The following is a 22331-nucleotide window of genomic DNA, read 5'->3' on the forward strand; positions in this document are numbered from 1 at the left end:
TTTTGCTCAGATGTTTTCGTTTGGTTCATGTCCCAGCTGCTAACATGGAGGAGGAGGGTTCGTGACCTGAACGGTTAGCATCACGTTACGTTGTGTTTAAGTTAGTACCAGTCAACGTCCCGTCTCCGCTCTGTGTGATATCATCCAGATGTTGTTATGGATGCTGACAATGACAGTGTCTTTGTGTTGTTGTTGTCATGGCGACAACGTTAACAGGCTCAGTGGTCCTCCATTAAAAACGCACCCCTCCCCCCCCGATATGTAGTAATATGTAGAGATGATGACCTATTGATTTGTGCTGGAGGGAACACACTCGGGTTGTAATCTCACTTCTTCAGTAATTAGCAGTTGACTTATTACGCTCCGACTCTGCAGACACGAGCTGAAGGTTTGATTCAGAAAACTGTTGCCGGATGGTTCCGATGTTTGCTCGTGTCGTCCGTGCGTTACCTGCAAATACTCACCTGTTCTCCTGCGGACGAGAGGAAGACGAGACGACAACTGCTGCACTGGACCTGAAGTTTCAGCCTCAACGATGACTGACTCTGCAAGAGAGAGACACAGAATGAGGTCTTTACACTGAAGTTAGATTTCACCGCAGGAAAAAACGTGGTGGTGTGAACGCACGTCTGCAGCTACAAACAGGAAGTGACGTTACTGTTCACGCGTTCGGTTCATTCGTCTCAAAGTTTTTTTTATCTTTACTTTCGAAGAGAGAATGTGACCGAGCCGTGGAGATGAACGTTGAACCCACAGTCACACCAGCTGCCTGCTCATCATTACTAATTTATATCTGATCGTGTGTTGACACTCCAGAGACCAAAACACACACACACACACAGACACACACTCACTCACACACACACACACACACACACAGACACACACACACTCACACACACACACTCTCACACACTCTCACACACTCTCTCTGAATGCAGCCGATTCAAAACGTCGCTGACGATCTTTTAACTGGTCACCTGTTAGTTTTTAAATAGATTTTAAAACTTTCCCGTTTGTTTTTAATCAGCAGATCAGTGACTCCCTGGGAGAAGAAGTGTTTTCAGATATTTGTACATTTGTGCACATGTACAAAGGTTTGATGATGTGTATGTGTGTGTGTGTGTGTGTGTGTGTGTGTGTGTGCGTCCTCTAACTAAATGGACGGGTCTAATCACCTCAGAGGGAGGAACCTCTTCCCCTTCCGCCGCCTCTTAACATTAACGGATATTAACGGCCCCCAGCGCTCGTCCGTTTCCTACAGAGAAATGAAATACATCACTAATGGTTTATCACAAACACGGCTAATGCTTTACGCAGACCTCTTACCATTAATAAATGATGGCATGTAAAGAGGGGGGGGGGCGCGCTGAGAGCTGACGGGGCCTGAAGGGGAAGACCTGGATCCGTTTCAGATATTAAACAGAAAAAGGAGCGCTTGATTTGTCTTGTTTTGTGGCAATGAGGTGATTAAATGTGTTTTTAGCCTGAATGGATGCTGGAGAATTCACACTCAGACGAATAAAAAGGGTTTTTATCTGAGTGGAGGATTTTCCTAGGATTCGAGTACTACCTGTGTAACTGTACTGCTGTTCACATGTCAGAGAATAAAGACGTGTGTACAACAGGAAGGTTCAGGACTCTGCTGCCGCTTTAACTCGAGGACGCGTCGGTGTTTCCGTGGTCACTGGTTTTACAGCTGACCGACCTTGCGGCCGTATTATTTTACGAGGCTGTCATCCTCAGAAAAACTAAATAATCAGTCAAACAACCTGTTTATGTTCAGATGATAAAAAAAAACCCTCGAGAGGCTTTAAAACATCATGACTCTAGTTCTTTAGTGTCAGGTGACGTCATCGCAGAGCGACAGCGTCAGTGAAGGGAGGACGGAAGAGATGTGGACGATAATGTTCTTCTGAGGGAACTCACCAAAACCTCTCCTGAAAAGTTCTGCCTCAGTTTAAAGTTCTTCTTCGTGTTTCTTCGTCTCGATTGAATTATTGGTGACACTGCCCCCCCACAGTCTGCGGTGGTACTGCTCTGTTTTGACTCCAAATCCATAAACGTCCAGAATCTCGAAGCACAAAGATCCGAATCTATCACCTGCACAAAACTAAACTTCTATCCTTGTGTCCCTGCGTCCCACAGACACACACACACACAGTAACGTTTGACCCTCATGTCCAGTATCCTACATGCCCCCCCCGTGTCCTCATTAACCCAACCTCAGAGGCCGCCATTCATCTTTCTGCTCCCGTCTCATTCCCTGTAATAACATCGCTGCCCCGTCGCCTCGTTTAACTTTTTCAATTAAAAGAGGAGGATCGCTCTATTAACCCTGCGCCTCCTGCTGCCATTTTTCCATCCTCACGTTGTTTTGGAGTGGACCGCGGGGACGGACCCGGCGGTCGTATTTCAACCCGAGTCTGTGCGCGGTGACAGCGAACGGCAGGCGTGGTGGTGAGTTATGGAGCCTGGACGGAGAGGGCAAATCATAAGTTTGTGTTCCGCGTCCGTCCTGCTGCTCGTCTGTGAGACGAGGGCAGGGACACGAGGAGACGCCACAGGGGTCAACTGTCTGTCTCTCTAGCTGTCTGTCGTCTCCTGTGTCTCTCTGTGTCTTCACAGAGTCCACACATGCTCCTGAACGTTAACGTCTGAGTCAGTGTCTCTGGACATTTTCTGGAACCTTCAGCCTGCAGCCTTCAGGTTAAATGTCTGGAAACCTCCAAGTCTTTTTCTTCTTTCGTCTGTCTTTGTATTTCGGTGTCTCTTCTGCATCTCCTTCGTCTTTATATATAAAACAGATAAGACAAACCACATCCTATTCTAGCTGCACTTATTAAAAACGCCACCGCACTATTACCATCCTGACAACGGACAGTGGGACATCGTCCTCTCTCTCAGACGCTGGAGGACGCCTTGATTTGGACGAGCCGTCTCTTTTTACAGCATCACTTTGGACAGACAAGAATCTGTGATCTTCAAGGTTCACATAAAACCAGTATCACATATTCAGGTAGAAAAATCGATCGATCTGAAATGTTTTTATTTCATGATCGTGTCACTTTCAACGATCCAAAGATGAAATGTATGAAAATATGTTTGGTGCAATAAATGAATGAATGAATGAATAAAGAAAGAAAGAAAGAAGGTTGCAGGACTGAGGTGGGAAAAATAAACGTGGTGATTATTAAAAAAGAAAATTCATATGAAACATGAACATTTAGAAATTTCTCTGTAGAATATTTCTCTACTTAAAATAGTCACAGATGCGATCGTGACACAGACAAGCTTTTAGTAACTCTGACTGGCCCACTGCTCTCTCACACACACACACACACACACACACACACACACACACACACACACACACACACACACACACACACACACACACACACACACACACACACACACACTTTGCTGCCACACAATTAGGCCTTGGATCCATAGTAGCTCTGCCTGTATAGAGCTCAACATGTTGTCTATTGATTGGCCTGTGAGGAGAGAACAGACCAGAGGCCATGTTGAAGTAAGTAAGTGTGTGTGTGTGTGTGTGTGTGTGTGTGAACAGGATCAGTCACATGTGATTTAAATCAGTCAATCTCTGAGTGACACTGCTGTTCTTCACTCTGCTCGTTCTTTGGGGCTGAAACATTTCGGATCAAATCCTCATGATAAAGAAACGTAACTGAGGTTTGATATTTAACAGTTAAACATAAACTTTATTTTTAATTTAAATCACCAAGACGACCAATGAGAAAGAACCTGAAATGTAAAATAACAGTAAACATATCTTCAACATGTAGACGAGCTGTGAGTTTCTAACTCTCACAAACCTGACGACCCAAACTGAGCACACACACACACACACACACATCAGCTGCCACGACGCGAGCAGGTGAATCCACGGTCAGCGTTCAAAACACAGAAACACAGAAACACAATCACTTTGTTCTGTTCGAGTCAGATCAGGTGGAGGACGAAGAGGAAAACAAGAACCTGCAATAATAGTATCTGTGTGTGTGTGTGTGTGTGTGTGTGTGTTGCACATATAGCAATGGGCCACAAACAACAACTGTGGCCTCAAGCCAGTGGCTCTTACACTCTGCTTTTATTTGTTTGTGTGTGTGTGTGTGTGTGTGTGTGTGTGTGTGTGTGCGCGCTCTCATCAATACTTCCATTCACTCGGCCTGAGGGCCCCGGGCCCCCCCACAGTGATCACATTTATTTTTAGAGAGCCGACTGAGTTCCACTGCTGAGCTGTTTACTGCTACATGTGTTTGTTCTGCTGCGCTCACAGTAACTCATGTACTTATACTGCATCCGTCCACAGCACAAGGTTCACACACCAATATTAATAATAAAGATAATATGATTATTATTATTATTATAATGATGAAAATATAAATAATCAGAGGAAGAAGACGTTTTATATAATCAGACTGCAGTAATAGATTACTTTAGTATTTGGTATCAAAGTCCCACCCACACACGCTCTCAACCAATCCCGAGTCGGTCTCAGCTGTCAATCATGACATCTCTGTTTTTATTTCATCAAAAAACGAAATAAAACCAAACTGAGTAGAAACACGAACAAACATCAGTGTGATAATAACTGAGATTGTATTTATTGCGTTTCTGGAAATGTTAATGTGGTCCATGTCCCTTCTGCTAACATGGAGGAGGCCAGGGTTATGAGCTATACTGCAGCCCGCCACCAGGGGGGCGATCAAGGTGATTTGGTTTCACTTTGAAGAGAAATCAATTCGTGGAACTAAAAGAAAAGTCACAGTCGTGGTGTCGCGACTCATCACAGCGAGTTCACGATGGTTGTGTTCTGAACTGATTAAATGAACCTGGTGAGAGGCGGAGCTTCAGATCTTTCTTTATTGTGTATGTTTTTAAAATTTTAAATGAAGCTCTCTCATTTTAACTCATTTTCTCTCTCTCTCTGTGTCACACACACACACACACACACACACACACACACACACACACACACACACAGGGTTTCACCCCGAGTGGCTCAGGATATTACCTATCAACTGGAGCTTGATTAATTAGTCCTTAATTGGTTGTCATGTCACTGACCAATTGTGTGACTGCACCCCCGAGGGCCGGGTGAGGCAGAGGACACGAGAGAGAGAGAGAGGGAGAGAGAGAGAGGGAGAGAGAGAGAGAGAGAGGGAGAGAGAGAGAGGGAGAGGGAGAGAGAGAGAGGGAGAGAGAGAGAGAGAGGTAGCATGTATCCTGAAGGAGGATAAACGATCAGTAACAACCGATTGTGATCTGTTCTGCAAACACACACACACACACACACACACACACACACATCAGTCCGACATTATTCTGGTGAACACATGAACATGTTTTATTTCTTCTTCTTTGTTCATGAGTCGACTTTTTGTCCTGATCAGTGTTTTTGTTGCTCGTAATGAAAACGTCTCTTCAGGGAAACATTAGGTTCATGGAGCGAAGTGTTCGTCTTCTCTGGCAGACGCAGACGGGCCGTTAATAAAAAGGCTCTTTGTCAGTCTGTCAGCGCTCGGCCGTCCAATCAATGAAGAGTCTGTAAACACAACTGGAGGAGGAGAGGACGAGGCGAGAAGGAGGCGAGGAGGAGACAACGAGGAGGAGAGGATGAGAGGGAGACGATAAGGAGGAGACGTGGAGAAGATGAGCAGGAGGAGAGGATGAAGAAACGAGGATGGAGAGACAAGGAGGGGGAGATGAGGGAGGGGAGACAACGAGGAGCAGATGAGGAGGAGGAGGAAACGATGGGAGAGAATTCAACACTTTTTAAAACAAACATGAAACTTTGTGTTTTACAAACAATGAAATAAAATGTCAGAAGAAAGTAGAGACATCAGACACTTAAAATGGAGGGAGAGAGAGAGGGAGGGAGAGAGAGGGAAGGAGGGAGTGAGAGGGAAGGAGGGAGAGAGAGGGAAGGAGGGAGAGATCCCATGAAGACTTTCTCTCATAATTAATAAATGAAAGATGTTGTTAGTGCATCTGATCAATAGAGTTGTTAGGGAGCGAGAGCGATTGATTGGTCGACAGGATGAAGGATGGAGGGATGAGGGGAGGGAGGTGGGGGGGGGTGAGGGGTTTGTGGCTGTTTTGAATTTTCACCCTCATTGAGAACAAAGGAGTCTCCTGAGCCTCATCACCACTGATAGACACTTAGCACCATCCTGACCTTAATGTGAACGAGGGAGGGGAGGAGAGAGGAGGAGAGGAGGAGAGGAGGAGAGGAGGAGAGGAGGGAGAGGAGGGAGAGGACAGAAAAAACATGAAGACCAGGGAGAAAAACAGGGAAATTAGAGGGTGAGAGAAAATGAGAGAGGATTCAAGGAAAGCAAATGAGGAAGAATGAGAGGAGGAGGAGAGAAAAAATGGGAAGAAGTGGGAGAAGCAAAGGGGAGGGGAAGTGGAGATGGGCAAGAGGAAGGGATGAATTGAAAGAATAGAGAGAAAAAGGAGGAGGAATGTAGAGAGAGAGAAGACAGGAAGAAGAAAAAGAGGAGAAGGAATGAGAGACGTGAAGAGAGGAAAAGTAAGAAAAAAAGGACAGAGGAAGAGAGAAGGGAGAAAATGGGAGGATGATGAGAGGATGAACACGAGGCGATAGAGAAGTTTTTAATCCTGATCACTTCCTTTATCTCTGTGTCTCAGTCGGGGGCCGCAACATATCCCATGATTCATTGCACTTCTGTCACCAACAGTTTGTCAGTGATGACAGAAGGTGAGAATAATTTATTTTTGAAAATCTCGACTCAACCGAAGAAACATCTTCTCGATGTTTTCGATGAAAACCGAAGAGCGTTTTCGTCCGCAGCTCGGTTTGTTCGCGGGCGTTGGAGGATTCCGACGACGGCGTCTGAAGGAAGCAGCGGTTTCACGAAATCTCCCAGAGGGCCGTTCTCCAGGAACACAGACGTGCGAGTCGCTGCTGCGCCGAAGTGGAACGACTCGGAGGTTTCCAACACGAGACGGACGTGAAGCTGGAAGAGCACAGATCTGTCAGGACGAGGAGGAGGAGGAGCCACACACGTAGAGGACGAAGACGTCCACGAAAAAGAAGATCCAGTAACCATGGCAACAGTTGAGACGCACTGGTTCAGGTCTGAGTTACACGCACACACACACACACACACACGCACACACACACACACACACACACACACACGCAGCTAAAACGTATTTCCCACTGACTTGAATGAGCTCTTACATTGTGTGTGTGTGTGTTTGTGTGTTTGTCCATTAACAGCTAATAGCAGCTCTGTTTCCCCATTATCACTAATGGATGGAACTCTCTGGACACACACACACACACACACACACACACACACACACACACACACACACACACACACACACACACACCTCTGCTGGGACCATTACTTACTCTCTCATTCCCATGCTGTCAAAATTAGCCATGCAACATAAAAACTACACGCACGCACACACATACACACGCACACACACACACTTTAAACGTCTCGGCGGACAGGAAGTGAGGGCGTTAGGGCAAACAAGGAAGTGTTTCTCGTGGCAACCAAAGAGCTTTGTGTGTGTATCACTTCACCTGTAAAACTGTGTGTGTGTGTGTGTGTGTGTGTGAGATGATGAGATGCAGTCGGGGGAATCCAAAGTGCCCGTCGACTGTTTTAATTGTCTTCTCACCTCCTTCTCCTCCCTCGTTCCTCCCTCCCTCCCTCTCTTCACTCCTCTGCCCCTCCTCCTTTCATCCTCCCTTATTCTCTCCCTCCCTCCCTCCTTCGGTGTTTCTGTTTATCACCCCTCCCAAAAAGTGAAACCAAAGTGTCTCCATCGTCTCCTGGTCGCTGGGTGCAGTACATGATGAACCCCTCCTCGTCATGATTGACAGCTGAGACTGAGGATGAGTCTCAATCTGACTGAATAAATAAACTGAAGACAAAAAACTTTCCTACGTCCTAAAATTCTGAATTTCACAAAAAGTCTTTGAAAGTGTAAAATCGAACTTTTAGTAATTTTTCGGGATTCAAGCTTTAACTTCACGAACAAGTTTATTTATCACACACACACACACACACACACACACACACACACACACACACACACACACACACACACACACACACTTCTTCCAGTTCACTGCTCCTCTCTGTCCAATCAATGCAACATTAATGAGCCACAGCCCTGCTGGCTACACTGGGCACTGTGTGTGTGTGTGTGTGTGTGTGTGTGTAACTGACGATATATGTGCATACTTACTTTGTTGCTTGAATGTGTGTGTTAACGTGTTCATGTGACAGAGTGTGTGTGTGTGTGTGTGTGTGTGTGTTCCCCCTAGCTAAAGGACAGGCCTCAGGCTAAAGCTCTGTCAGTGTCAAGGTCACACACACACACACACACAAACACACTCTCATCTCACGCACATGCATGCATGCATGCATGCATGCGCACGCACACACACAAATACACACACACACACACACACACACACACACACACACACACACACACACACACACACACACACACACACACACACACACACACACACACACACACACACGGACCTGTGATATGATGAAATCCCCCTCACAGCAGAAGACGAGTTAAAATGATGTCGACGAGAGAATTCAGATAAAAATGTAGAAATATTAAACACCTTCAGTGACTCAGTAGAACTGTGTGTGTGTGTGTGTGTGTGTGTGTGTGTGTGTGTGTTAAAGTCGTTGAGACTCACGATTGGTGGAGAGATCAGCATCATGGTTTCTAGCTCAAGATGGCCGCTCCATCATCCTGGATATTTTGTTTTCAGAGTCGAACAGTGGGACGAGGTGCAGACGCGTCTTCATCCACCGTCCTGATACCTGACGACAGGAAGAGGAAACGTAGACGTGTGGCGTTAACAGATTTTATTTTCCGATGAGTGATCGGCTTCAGCTTTCTTTAAGTGATCACTGAGAACGAGCGTCCGTGTGTTTGAACTTTAAACTTTGAAATCTTCTTCTCTTGATGTTTCATCTCAACGTTTTGATCTTTAACAAAGTTTTCACCAACAAAAATCCCCCGACTCGACCTTCACATCAGGAACTTAAACTGAAAAGTGACAGAATATCTCTCTCTCTCTCTCTCCACAGTAATCATACATCTCTCTACCTCTCTCTCTGAGCGTCCAGGCTCCGAGCGCATCGATCCGTCAGCTCTCACCAATCTCCAGCTTTAACCAGTCGATGCTCCTGCCGGTCACATCCTGCTCGCCGCCGTCTCTCCTGCTCGGCTTCCGTCTTTAATGGACCTGAGGAATCTGGTGTGGAGGCGATTTACTGCCGTCGCTTGACAACCCGGCTTCTCCGTCACGTGTCTCTGCGGACGGACGGTTTGTGATTGTTTGTTGTTTCGCTCTGAGCTGAAATTACAGACGAGTGTGTTTCAGGAGTGGTGTCATCACAGAATTGACATTTGCCATTTAGCAGAGGGGAAATGATTCTCACCTTTTCCTGGACGCTGGTTCTGGTTTGAGTTCAGAGGCCGACTTGATATCTGCAGCTTCGAGTTCCTCAAATAAAGTTTCTCGTGTTTACGTCACGTGACCGAACTAACGGAAAGAGAAGATGCTGAAAGAGATCATGAAAACCTCGTTCTTTGCTTTTCGTCTGTCAAATCTGATGCTAACTTCTTAACGAGCAGCACGTCCTCCTCAGGACGACGACTGGTCCAAACCATAAATAAAGATAATTTTTAGAACCGAGGGACGATCTGAGGGAAGAGGAGGTCGAGACGATGAAGATGAATTAGTTTGTTGATGAGAGAAGTTTCTGAATGAAGTATTTCTGTTTTTCTTTTAGCATCAAATTTTCAGTTCATCTGTAAAACCTGGATCAACTGAACTACAGCTTCCTCCTCCTACTGACGAGCAGCTGTCAATCATCCGAGCTGTCAATCATCCGAGCTGTGATCATCATCTCCGATCAGCTGCTCGTAAACTGTCCGTCGATATCCTCAGTGAGACGCTCTGCGTCCGCGAGGAGTTCACGACTCCTTGTTACGGTCGTTTGTGTGAAATATTCATGACGGAGCCGTTTGATCAGCTGATCGATGCGTCGCCGCCGGTGGAAACATCAGGACATCTCCTCCCTCACCACCTCGCCTCCTGTCCTCACCTCCTCCCTCCTCAGTTGAAACATCAGGACGTTATTTCACCGACGTCTGTTCGACATGAAACACGGAGACGTGTCGATCTGTTTCTGAATCTGATGTGAACAGACACAAGCTTCCTCTGAACAACACGGAGGAGACAACACATCACCTCTGTTTCCTTCTGAGGAAACGTACTCAGGTTTAGAGGCTGTGACGGGGGGGGGGGGTGGGGGGGGGGCTGCTGCTTTGCTCAGGGGCACTACGGCAGGGATCTTACCCAGGATGCATTTCACCTCAGCTGTGAATGGACAGATTTAAAGCATCAGGTCAATTCAGCAGAATCAGAGCCGCTCTGAGCTGATCCATGACTCCTTCACCTCCTCCCTTCACCTCCTCCCTTCACCTCCTACCTCCTCCCCTACCTCCTCTCCTCCCTCACCACCTCACCTCCTCTCCTCACCTCCTCCCTCCTCAGTTACTTTACCTCCGATCTTGTCGGAGCTAAACACACATTGTCCCTTTTTGATCTCCACTTCTCTCGGGCACTTAACATCGACTTTCCTTCGCGCTGTGTTTAAAGCGTGGACTCTGTCCCACGTTTAAATATGCACGGATACTTTCTGAGGATTAAAGGAACTTAGCAGGTTGACGGCTCTGATGTTGAGACGTGCGGCCGCCGTCAGGAGGAGAGAAGATAAGTGGACGGTTTAAAACAGTTTGTAGAGATAAAGATCAGGGAGCGAAGCTGCAGGGAGAAAAATCTGAATTCAAAACACAGACGTGAAGAAAAACCCACGAACTGTCCCCGAGTTCTGTTCTTCATGGTTTTGATCTGTTAACTTTACTTTCATGTTCTGAGAGAATCACTCAACAACTTTGATCTTCTTACTTCTCTCAGACAGATTCTCTCGTATTCCTGCGCCACACGAGGAAAAACATTTCAGTTGTGATCGAGTTCTCCTGACGATCTGAACAGATTTACAGATTCCAGTCGTAAATGTCGACGAATCAGGAGCCTCGACGTGTTAAAGGTTCAGCGATTGGACGAGAGCAGAAACCTGCAACAGCCAATGAGAGCGAGCCGAGAGGGAAACGCCTCCGACTGATCTAATGTCACCGAGGGTCCTCACAAGGACAGAAGTGCAGATGTGTGTCCTAAAGGGGACAGATGGGTTGTTTCCAGGGACTCCTCCCACACACACACACACACTCACACTCACACACACACACACACACACACACACACACACGGATGTAGTGACACCGTGATGAGCAGAGCCGGGGTCAGAGGTCAAAATCCCAGAGGGTCAGAGGACACGTGTGGAGGCGGGATCGTCTGAATAGACAACGGCGTGTGTTTGACTCCGAGGCAGATGATCTTAAACACACACACACACACACACACACACACACACACACACACACACACACACACACTATTTAATTTGAATTATTCGAACTTTAATTAACTTTAACCACTAAAAGGTTCTTCGTATATTTCCGTCCTTTAAATATCTTGAAACCTAAATACATCATATTTTTAAAACATCTGGTTCTTCTTCTTCTTCTTCTTTAACGAAGTGAAGAACTTTTCTTCTGTTCGTTAAATCACCTAACGAGGTCGAGCAGGAAGATAAGATGTAAAGTGTCTCCTCATCAGGAGGTTTGGGAGAAGCTTTAATCACAGGATGAAAGGAGCGAAGAGCAGAACGAGGCAGAAATCTGCTGCATAAGTAAGTTTTGATCGATATGTTACATTAGAAAGTTTCTTCTTTGAGGATCTGGAGCCGCTCAGAGGAAGAGGAGGAGAGCGTCCGCTGCAGAGAGCGAGAGCGAGACTCCAGGAAACGACAGCCGTTAAATACTGATGATAAAACAGAGGAATTCCTCAACTGAACAAAGAAGAAGAATGTTCTGGTGACTTCACACTCAGATTTAAAGAAGATATTTTAAATGTAATTGGATTTTTTTTAACGTTAAACTACTTTAAAGCATCAGAACATTTCTTTACTGTTTATATTTAAATCAAAAACACGAATCTCGGCCTTGGGAACTCTGTCGTCCAATGAAATCTCCTCCTCACTTCTCTGAGTATTAACCGATCGTAGCCGCTCGTCTCGGATTCTTCACCTCGTTAAAACACCGAACACACTCGCTCCCTCTCCGCCGGCGTCTTAACAGCCGTTAGTAACCTTAATCTCGCTCTAAGCCTCGACGCTGAATTGATAATTGAAAAGTAAAGCGGCGGCGATTAATTTTTGACGGCGTTGTGGTTTTCGAGGCGGAGGCCCCTCCTCGAGCGGCGGGCCCCAGACTCCTGCAAGTTGATGTGAGAAACCCCGGTGAATCAAAGCTGGGGCTGAGCTCTCGGGGGCTTCTCTCCCTCCGTCTCTCCCTCCGTCTCTCCCTCCGTCTCTCCCTCCCTCCATCGCTGGGCTGGATCTTAATGCCCACCTGAGGGAGGCGAGGGGAGGCCGAGGTTCTCTGACTCCACGTCGATACTTTCTCTCTCCAGCTGAGCAGAATCACAGCCGCTCTGCTCTTAACTGATCGAAACCTAAACTCCCTCCTCTCCTACCTCGCCTCCTCCCCTACCTCCTCGCCTCCTCTCCTCACCTCCTCAGTTACTCTACCTCCGATCTTGTCGGAGCTAAACACACATTGTCCCTTTTTGATCTCCACTTCTCTCGGGCACTTAACATCGACTTTCCTTCGCGCTGTGTTTAAAGCGTGGACTCTGTCCCACGTTTAAATATGCACGGATACTTTCTGAGGATTAAAGGAACTTAGCAGGTTGACGGCTCTGATGTTGAGACGTGCGGCCGCCGTCAGGAGGAGAGAAGATAAGTGGACGGTTTAAAACAGTTTGTAGAGATAAAGACGAGGAGGTCGGCCGCAGGGACGAGGTTCAGCTCCATCCACAACACTGCGTTTTCTTTCTGAAGCGCCTGTGGACAGTGGAAGTGTGGACGGAGCCTTCGTCCTTTGTCTCTTTGTCTAGAAACGACTTTGATGTTTAAGTCGAAGCTTTAAAACGAAGAAATCCAACGCTGATCGTCACAATGAAATTTTTTAATTTGCTTTTTAAAAACCTGCAGTTAATGTACTCGTAAATAAAATCCTCCCTGGATACATGAAGCATGAGAGGACTGTGAAATACCACGAAAAGTACTATTACAGAAGTATTAGGATGTGAGTTCACCTCCACTTCTGGACAAAAACTCCTTCTGCAGTAAAACATCTTGTGAAGTAGAGCTTCCGCTTTTGTCGTACTTGTATTTTGTACTTTATGTTTTTATTGCTAATCTTCTGTGTTTTTACCACGTGTTTAAATCTGACATATTTAACGTGTTGGACTCGTTCACGTGTTGATTCATTTGCATTTTAAATGAAGAGAAATGAGTTTGGATCAATGAGGATCTGATGAGTTCTGAGTGTTTTGTGATGAATGACTTCGAGAACAGCGGCTGATGCTTCGAGCTGAATAATGAGGATTCAGTTTTTTAGCCTCTGACAAGATGGAAGTTTATTTAACGAAGAGCTTTTTGAAAACTCGTGTGTGATATTAGATATTTTAAAAAGCAGTTTGTTTTGTAAGGAAACCTCAGACGTCAACTTTCAGAAGATGCAATAACTTTTCTATCTCTACTGAACTTTAACCATAAAAACAGGAAACATAATCTGTCATATGAGAATAAAGATGGACAGGTCATGAATTAATTTAAATTATTATCTATTACATATTGTGTTGAAGGTCACGTTAATTATTTGTGTATTTATTTAGGATTTAATGTAAAGGGCCCTCGGGTGTAAAGGTGCCATGAAATAAAATGTATTTGTGTTATAATTATTTTAGGGGCAGGAAAACGTTTCTAAATAAATAAACTCGTCTCCACTTCCAAACATATTAAATATATTGAGCAGCAGCAACAGAAACGAGCGAAGAGGATATTTACTGCTTCTTAATTCAACATTTTATTTTTTCCACTGTGCATTTAGAGTTCAAATAAGATGAAAGATGAAACGTGCAGACGTGAGAATATGTAAATGTCGAAACTCTGGTCTCAGGTGAAGCATCGTGTTTTATTTCAACAGTTTCAGCTTCACCTGCTTCAAAACAGCTTTTCTGTGTATTTTCCCCTGAAAACTTTCTCTCATCCGACTGTGAGATTCTATCGATTCTAAACAAGCGCAGATCTGTTGATAATCTTTTTATCTTGAGAGGAAAAAAAAAAGAAACGCTCGCAGCTGAGATGCAGGAACTTTTGGGAACATCAATAATGGATAAATACACAAACTGGAACAACACGACTTTCTGATCTCGACAAAACTTTCACCAGAGCAACAACAAAAAAAACAAAAAACAGTTTGACTCCAGAAGGGATTTTAAAAACAGTGTGGGAGGAAAGTAGGACATTTTGATTCATTTCAAAATAAAAGCTGCACTTAAATCCTTGTTTGACTAAACTTGGACGGATGTGAACGAGTTCAGGAGCAAAATGAATTCGTGGGATTAAAAAAAAAAAAAAAAAAAAAAAAAGACAAATTGACGTCTGTGAGGAGGAAGAAACCGATGGAGGGAGGGAGGAGGGAGAGAGCAGGAGAGAGAGAGAGAGTTAGTTTTGCTGCTTCGCTCCGTCGATCAATAAGAAAATCTCAGAGTCTGAACCTCCTGCTGCGATTTAGACTTTTATTTGTTCCACAATGACCTGAAGGACGAACGCAGACGACGCCAAAAACAACAGAAGAAGAAACGATCGAGGCCGAAACACATGAAATAAAGAGAGAGAAGAAGAAATAAAGATTCAGAGAAAACAAACGAAGACAAACACACAAATGTTGAGATATTAAACTGAAATGCTTGAATGGATCCTCGTCATCTTCACACGGAATCTTCATCTAAAATAAAACACACATTCAAATGTTTAACTGAAACTGAAACAAAGAAAAGTTTGAGAATCTCTCCGTTCAGTTTCTCTCGATGTTTTCATTCTGAAGTTGAAAGTGAAGAACTGAAGCAACAACTTTAATCATCTCTTTCCTCCAAGTTAGTTTCAACGCACTTTACTTTTCTTAAACTGAACGAGACGTGAGATGAAAGAGAAAAAAGTACGAGATCGATTCCGAGTCGAGTTCAAACTTCGACTCTTGATGTTCAGAGATGAATTTAAATAATCTGACTTTTTAATAAACTTTAAAAAAAAATGTAAACTCTGAACGTTTCTCATGAATTTAAAGTTAAAAACCAGAAACTATCACTTCCGTCTGAACGCGTTGTTTTGTCGTGACGACACAGGAAATGATGCTCGTTGCTTGTTTTTAACCACACACACACACTCACACAGTGCGTCCACGTGCAGCACCGACCCTGTGGTCAGTGGACAACCCGCTGTGCCCCCCGAGCCTCAGGTGAGGTCAAAGAAAAGAAGATGGAGAATAAAACTGATGTTTTTATCTTTAATGGACATAAAGTCAACGACAACAACACAAGTTGTTAATATGATGCACAATAGATTCAACCTGCACTGTTACACTGAGGAGAGCTTGTATACATGCAGCGCACGCACACACACACACACACACACACACTGAACAATAAATATTTTACTCACATCAAAAAACTAAATTAAGAATAATTCAGACACATTTCGTGTGAAACTGAGAAATTCGCGTTTGCTGCTGGAAATGATAATTTTTTCCCCCCGTGAGGTAAAGAAGCTGCGTCACGATAAAAATATGAGGAAGGAATGAAAGTGAAAAGTAGGAAAGCTTCACTCAGAGAATGATTCTTTGTCATGATCTGTTTTCTGGAAAGAGTCAAGAAGCTGCAGGTTGACAGACACTTTCAGTCACTTCGGGTTCGGACACATTTCGCTTCACTTCCTCCGGAGAAGCTTGTTTTTCTGGCTGGATGAGCTGATCTTCTTCTTCACTTGTTATTTACTCCTCGGCTCTTCCCTCGGCTGCTCTACTCTTCTCACCTTTACTCCCCCGAGTCGCCGCCAAAAACAGATTTTCCCAAACCGTTAAGAGCGAAGGGAGAAAACGTACGAAATCGAGATCTCACAGCCTCCGGACCCGGCCGTCCAAAGCTGGAAGGCCTGGACGTGTGTGTGTGTGTGTGTGTGTGTGTGTGTGTGTGTGTGTGACGAGCGGATGTTTTTTTCTCTGAAGTCAGAACTTGTGAAAAGCTTTGACACGCTCCAGTTTACAGGTGTGTGTCGGTGTTAGAAGCTTTTCTGACAGCGCTAATGAAACCGACAGGAGCGACAGGAAGGACGACGAGTGGAGGCGACGCCGAGCGAGTGAAGTGAAGTGAAGTGAGTCCGACACTCGTGAATTACTGTCACTTTATAAATATCTTTTAAATTCTCGTGTATTTCTGCATTAAACTCTGAAGCTTCACTTGTTTGACTGACAGTTACCATACAAAGTGTATATTTAACTGATCAGACGTTAAATGAAGAGTCCTGGTTGACTGACACTTCTGTTTGACTCTTCATTAGCGGTTAGCGTTCCTCATGAGAAGTAATGAGCGTGTTAGCTGCAGCTTCATAAGACGACTTCGATCGATACGTTAAATCTTATTTTAGTAACTGAGGGTTAAAAGAACGAATTTAAAATGTTTTCAGAAGGACAGAGAGGAGAAATGATCTGAGGTCAGTGCCAGGCAGACGTCACGTTAGCCACAATAAATACACACAACTGGATTCACTGTACAAGATAAACACCAGGCTACAGTACACAGCAGTTCTGATGATATATATCTATAACGTATATGTACACGATCATATCGAGAGGTGGCTCCTAAGGGTCGGAATGAAAAACAAGCCGTGAGACGAGGAGCAGTTTTCACGTCTTCCCGTCGAATGTGAAGCGACGTCGTCAGCAAAGAAACAAACAATCACGAGCGACGGATAAAACGAGGAAGATTAAAAACAAAAAGCAGATTCCTCCAAATTTAAAAAAGTTTCAGGAAAGTTTTTACATCACGAGAGACAGAAATAAAGTGAGGGGAGAAATGATACACAAGCGGAATGAGCGTGAACGTCGACGTGTTTTAACTTTTCATCCGTTGGAATAATACGCAGCCGGTCGTAACATAGAAAATAAAACGGAATCACTCCTGACGACCAGAGGGGACTTTAACGTGGATAATGAATCCCTTCATCTTAACAAGCTTTGATGACTTTGTTGTCTTTGTGCATTTTATAAAACAACGAAAATGAAAATAAGTAAATCCAGAGCGTGTTTTAAAAATAAGATTCTCTTCATGAACTTTAAATTAAACTTGGATGAGTCAGAGGCTTTGACTTTAAGGAGCAACAGTCGGACTCAGAATGTTCGTGGGGAAGACGACGATGCTGCAAACGAACGGGAACGACGAGAAGATGTAAACGACTAAAAACACATAAATGCAGTTTAAATGTAAACGTGGCTTCAATCACGAACTTTAAATACGATAGAGCGAGTTCACTCCGAGTAATAATTTAATGGGAAGAGAGAGTCGACGAGTCCTCGAGGACCCGAACTGTTGTTCGATGAACTCCGAAGGAAAATGTGAAAACCACCTCGGCCTCGCTCACTTCACGCAGCAGACGAGCTGAAATTAGTGAATCTAAGTTTTTCACATTCTGCCTCACAAAAGAAAACTAAGGTCAAAGGTCAGAAACAAGAAGGAGGCTCAGCTGCGGACGAGGTTCAGACCATGAAGCGGTGCTCCTTCCCGTCATGGGCCATCAGGATCACGTTGCGGTTGGACGTCCAGATGAGGCGGGCGAGCTTCAGGTGGTTCTGGGAGCCCGGGGACGCCGGCTGCACCGGAGGAACCTGGTAGGTCTTAATGCAGCGGAGCTGAGGGGCCGAGTTCAGCATCCCGATGCTGCCCAGCAGACTGGTGTTCATCTGAGGAGCAACACAAACTCCACCGATCAATCAATAATCCAAAACCTCCTCTGGGGACAAAGATCAACAAACTGAACAACACTGGTGAACCAACGAAGAAGACGTTTGTCACCACTTCCTGTTGAATGTTGACCAAACTGTCCCTGATCTGTGTCTGCTCATCGTCCCTCACAGCTTCACGCCCTCAGACTGAAATGACCGGCGGTGGACGGACGTGGAAAATTAGAGTTTAAAGGAGACGCTGAAACGTCTCGTCAGTGGTTCGGACTCCAGGAGCCGCGGTGACGGACGGTCTGAGGAAAACGTTTTCTGAACATTAGAGCGTTTGAACATTTTTACATTAACTAAACTAATTAACTTCATCAACCTGAGGATGAACACGGCTCCTCCAGAAGGTCAAGTTTCAGTCGCTGCATCCCGTGAAGAAGTCAGAGCCTGAAACTGGACACAAAGCGTGTGTGTGTGTGTGTGTGTGTGTCTGTGTGTCTGTGTGTCTGTGTGTGTGTGTGTGTGTGTGTGTAGGAAAAACCCAGCCAGAAGAAACTCTATCGTTTCCTGAGACGACGCTGCCCCTCCCTCACACACACACCGACAGAGCGTCTGCCAGCTCATTACCACAGCAGCCGTCTTGCCGGCGCAGCAGCAGCGGTTTATGCTTACAGTAATGCCATTAGTGTGTGTGTGTGTGTGTGTGTGTGTGTGTGTGTGTGTGTGTGTGTCGGCAGACAGTCGTGTCAGAGGTCGTAAAGACCTTTCATTCAAAATAACAGTTCTGGGAAGAAGACAAGACGCACGTGTGTGTCTGTGTTTACTGTACGTGGGATTTACCGCTCCGTGTAAAACTTTAGATTCAGACGTTTGTGAGTTCTCACGACTCCTGAACGGGAACTTTAGTAAAAATCTACAGGAAAATGCGAATAACATTAAATAAGCCAGAGGAGAACATCACAACATGATGAAATAAATAAAACCAATGAGCAGAAGGTTCTGATTTTTAATTTGTGTTGACGATTAAAGGTTTAACTTTAAGTGAATCTGATTAAAGAATGAAAGTAATAAATATTATAACATAATAAATATCAGAGTCATTTACCTGCCAGAACGAGATGTGGCTGTCAGCGTTAGAGTAGGTTGCTAGGTAACGGCCGTCAGGGGCGAACGACACCGATGTGATCGGACCCTTGTGACCGTGGATGTTCTGCAGAGAGAGAGAGAGGGGGAGAGAGAGGGAGAGAGGGAGAGAGAGGGAGGGAGGGAGAGAGAGAGAGAGAAATCTATTATGTCATTTTTTTTACGTCAAATTCAGCGAAGAAAATAAACTGATGAGGAAGAAGAAGAAGTTTCCTGCTGAAAGAGTGATGTGATGGAAACATGTTAATTATCAAATGTAATGAAGAAATGAATTAAAACACACGTGAACAGTTTTCTTGTCTCCTCATTCAGAAACGTACGAGACTTTCATCAGTTCATTTAATTCACTTTATTTCGTGTTGAACTTTTATCGCTGAGCAAGTTTTCAAACTTTGAAGGAGTTTGCTTTCGTGTTTGGTGCAAAACAAAAAGATAAAGTAAAAGTACAAGAAGACAGAAAACATCAAATATATAAAACCTGTAATAAACGGTTCAACGTGTTAGAGGTCGTGCAGAAGAACATCATCATCTAAAGCAACTGGAGCCTCCTCCTCCTCCTCCTCCTCCTCCTCAACCTGCAGCTGAACTCAAATCTGAGAAGAACTCCTCCTCGTGTTGACGTCTCCAAACATCTGCAGCAGCTGTTCCTCTGCTGCGATGACGACGTGACGAAGAACAAACTTTTCCTCCTCGTTGAAATTTTATATGAAGTCGACTCAGAGAGAAAAAAAAAAAACTCATTTCGCCGCGACGCCGCCCAGATTTTCCTCGACAGTAAGTGTTTGGTTTGGACGAGATAATTCCATCAGACGAGGGGCAGCTTCTGGTCCAACATATGCTGCCATTCTCCTCCAGAACTCTGGGGACAAAATCAAGCGACGCCGCGCCACGTGTAACGCAATAAACCGTCCCACCAGATGCAGGGTGTGTGAGGCAATAAGCGCCCTCCCAGAAGTCTCCACCCTGCCTCCGCCTGCGACTGGGTTTACAAACTCTCACCTCCAGATGAGATTAAGACGCGTCGCCTCGGGCGCTCAGACCCGAGAAGAAAAACCGTCTGTGGCGATTAAAGCAGAAAAAACTAATAATGCAATGAAATAAAAATCTCATCTTTTTAATTCGTTCTCTCCCTCCTCCTCCTGCTGGAGACACTATTAGATTCCAGCAGAAAAAAATAAAACATCTCTCCAGTGTTTCATCCCCTCTTTCCTTCACCTCTCTCCTAATGAATCCCTTCATTTTGACTCCTTTCACCTTCCTTCCATTGTTCACCTCCGTCACCGTTTCTCCTCCAATATCTTCTCCTGATCTCATTTCATCAGTGATCAGACTGAAGAAGTGAATATTCATCAAAACAAGAACCAGTGAAGAGAAACGCTTTTTAAAAACCTCCATCACCGAAGAACCTGAATGTTCAACGAGACTTTTTGAGAATTTTTTTTCTGTTTTGTTTCTTGGAATATTTACTTTCGTTGACGTTTCAATTTTAAACACGTGATTCATTTGAATTGTTGTAAAAGTTCTTGGTTGCTGTGGCGACGCTTTAACGTTATTATCACAATGTCATCTAAAGCTTAAAAAGAAGTGATATCAACTTGTCTTGAATTGATTCTCACTCTGCTTATTGATAAAACCCTCAAACACAGAAACACACTCCGACCTACATACGACCACCGGCCAATCAGAGCTCCTCCTGCAGCTCTGTGGGTGGGACTTATTTCGCGTTTCAGTGCGTTTCAGAAATGGAAACTTGTTAATGTTGAATCAGCGCAGAACTTCCACGAGTCTGAGATCTGATGGAAAACAACAAGGAAATGATTTGGAACTAAAACACGACACTAACTGAAAAGAGCTGTCGTCCAATCAGAGCGCAGGTCTGAAAGATTCTACACAAAGACGAGCGGAACAATTTAATGTGATTCAAATATTGATGATTTCATTCATATTATGGTGTGTGTGTGTGTGTGTGTGTGTGTGTGTGTGTGTGTGTGTGTGAGTGTGTGTGTGTGTGTGTGTGTGTGTGTGTGTGTGTGTCACGGTGGACTGCCTACCAAATCAATCAGCCTATCAGAGAGCAGTGAAGCAAACTGAAACCATTTACAGCAGCACTCTGTACTTCACTACACCTGACGCCTGGGGACTGTGTGTGTGTGTGTGTGTGTGTGTGTGTGTGTGTGTGTGTGTGTGTGTGTGTGTGTGTGTGTGTGTGTGTGTGTGTGTGTGTGTGTGTGCGTGCGTCACATAAGGCTCATCCCATTTTATTTCCATCCCCCATGATTAACAGCTCTTAAGCTCCACCTCCTTTTCTTTATCTATTTCAAAAGACGCAGCATCATCCACAGTTTGTGACTCCACCATCAGGGGGCGCTGTGATGAAGGTAAACGTTGTGTTGTCTAACACTGTAACTCTGCGATAATAATAAATCTATGTGTTTCGTTCAGCTGCGTCGTTTAGAGGCGTGGGCCGATCACAGAGCAGATCCTGGAGCAGTTCTACAGGAGTCTGATCACGGTCAGCTGAGGACCGCAGAGACAGACACAGTGTGTTGGACGTCATCTGTCCATGAAGGTCCAGGACCAACAAAGAAGTTCTTAAAAACTTTGAGCAGATCCAGAAACATCAGTCTGATCTGTGTCAGTGAAGTTGGTGCAGCTTGATTCAGATTTTCTAGTTTTATTATCGGCTGATATTTCTGTGTCGGCCTCTGCAAAGATAAATCCATATCCTGTCGGGTAGCGTGAGTCCGAGCTCCACTCCGGCTCATTATGGGATGTAGAGGACGTGGAGAGGGAGGTGTGAAGCTTCACCTTCAGTTACTGACGTTTCCTCCGGACTCAGAAAGAAACAGATGCAGACGGAGAGAAAGATCATTCAGATTGTTTCTTTGTGTTCAATTAGTGGAGTCTGTTAAAGAAGCAGCTGGACACACACACACACACACACACACACACACACACACACACACACACACACACACACACAGAGAGAGAGAGAGAGATGCAGCTGACAAAGGACTGTTCACGGAGGCTGATCAAAGCTGTGGCAGATGGTCATGCAGGGACAAGCTAGCTACGGTTAGATAGACACGCACACACGCACGCACACACACACACACACACACACAGAGATTATCAGTAAAAACTCTCACGTC

General features: G+C 44.8%; 1 protein-coding gene and 1 long non-coding RNA gene across 13 annotated transcripts in view; both read right to left on the reverse strand.

The window, feature by feature from the left end:
* LOC138405398 (uncharacterized) lies at positions 1-9511 on the reverse strand. The gene is made up of 3 exons (XR_011239134.1): positions 9163-9511; positions 8747-8873; positions 1-545 (listed from the first exon to the last, which is right to left on the reverse strand). It is a non-coding gene; the product is annotated as an uncharacterized lncRNA (long non-coding RNA).
* Positions 9512-15586: 6075 nt separating this feature from the next.
* The window catches only part of LOC109646109 (WD repeat-containing protein 7), a 59896-nt gene continuing 53151 nt past the window's right edge, over positions 15587-22331 (reverse strand). For all 12 annotated transcript variants that reach the window (XM_069513686.1, XM_069513680.1, XM_069513687.1 and 9 more), the window contains 2 exons: positions 19142-19246; positions 15587-18048 (listed from right to left, as the gene is read on the reverse strand). In XM_069513686.1, the coding sequence (XP_069369787.1) occupies positions 17845-18048; positions 19142-19246 (309 nt within the window). In that variant the 3' untranslated portion in view covers positions 15587-17844. The remainder of the gene's footprint in view (positions 18049-19141; positions 19247-22331) is intronic.

The sequence above is a fragment of the Paralichthys olivaceus genome, chromosome 18 (assembly GCF_024713975.1).
Source record: "Paralichthys olivaceus isolate ysfri-2021 chromosome 18, ASM2471397v2, whole genome shotgun sequence".
NCBI lineage: Eukaryota > Metazoa > Chordata > Actinopteri > Pleuronectiformes > Paralichthyidae > Paralichthys > Paralichthys olivaceus.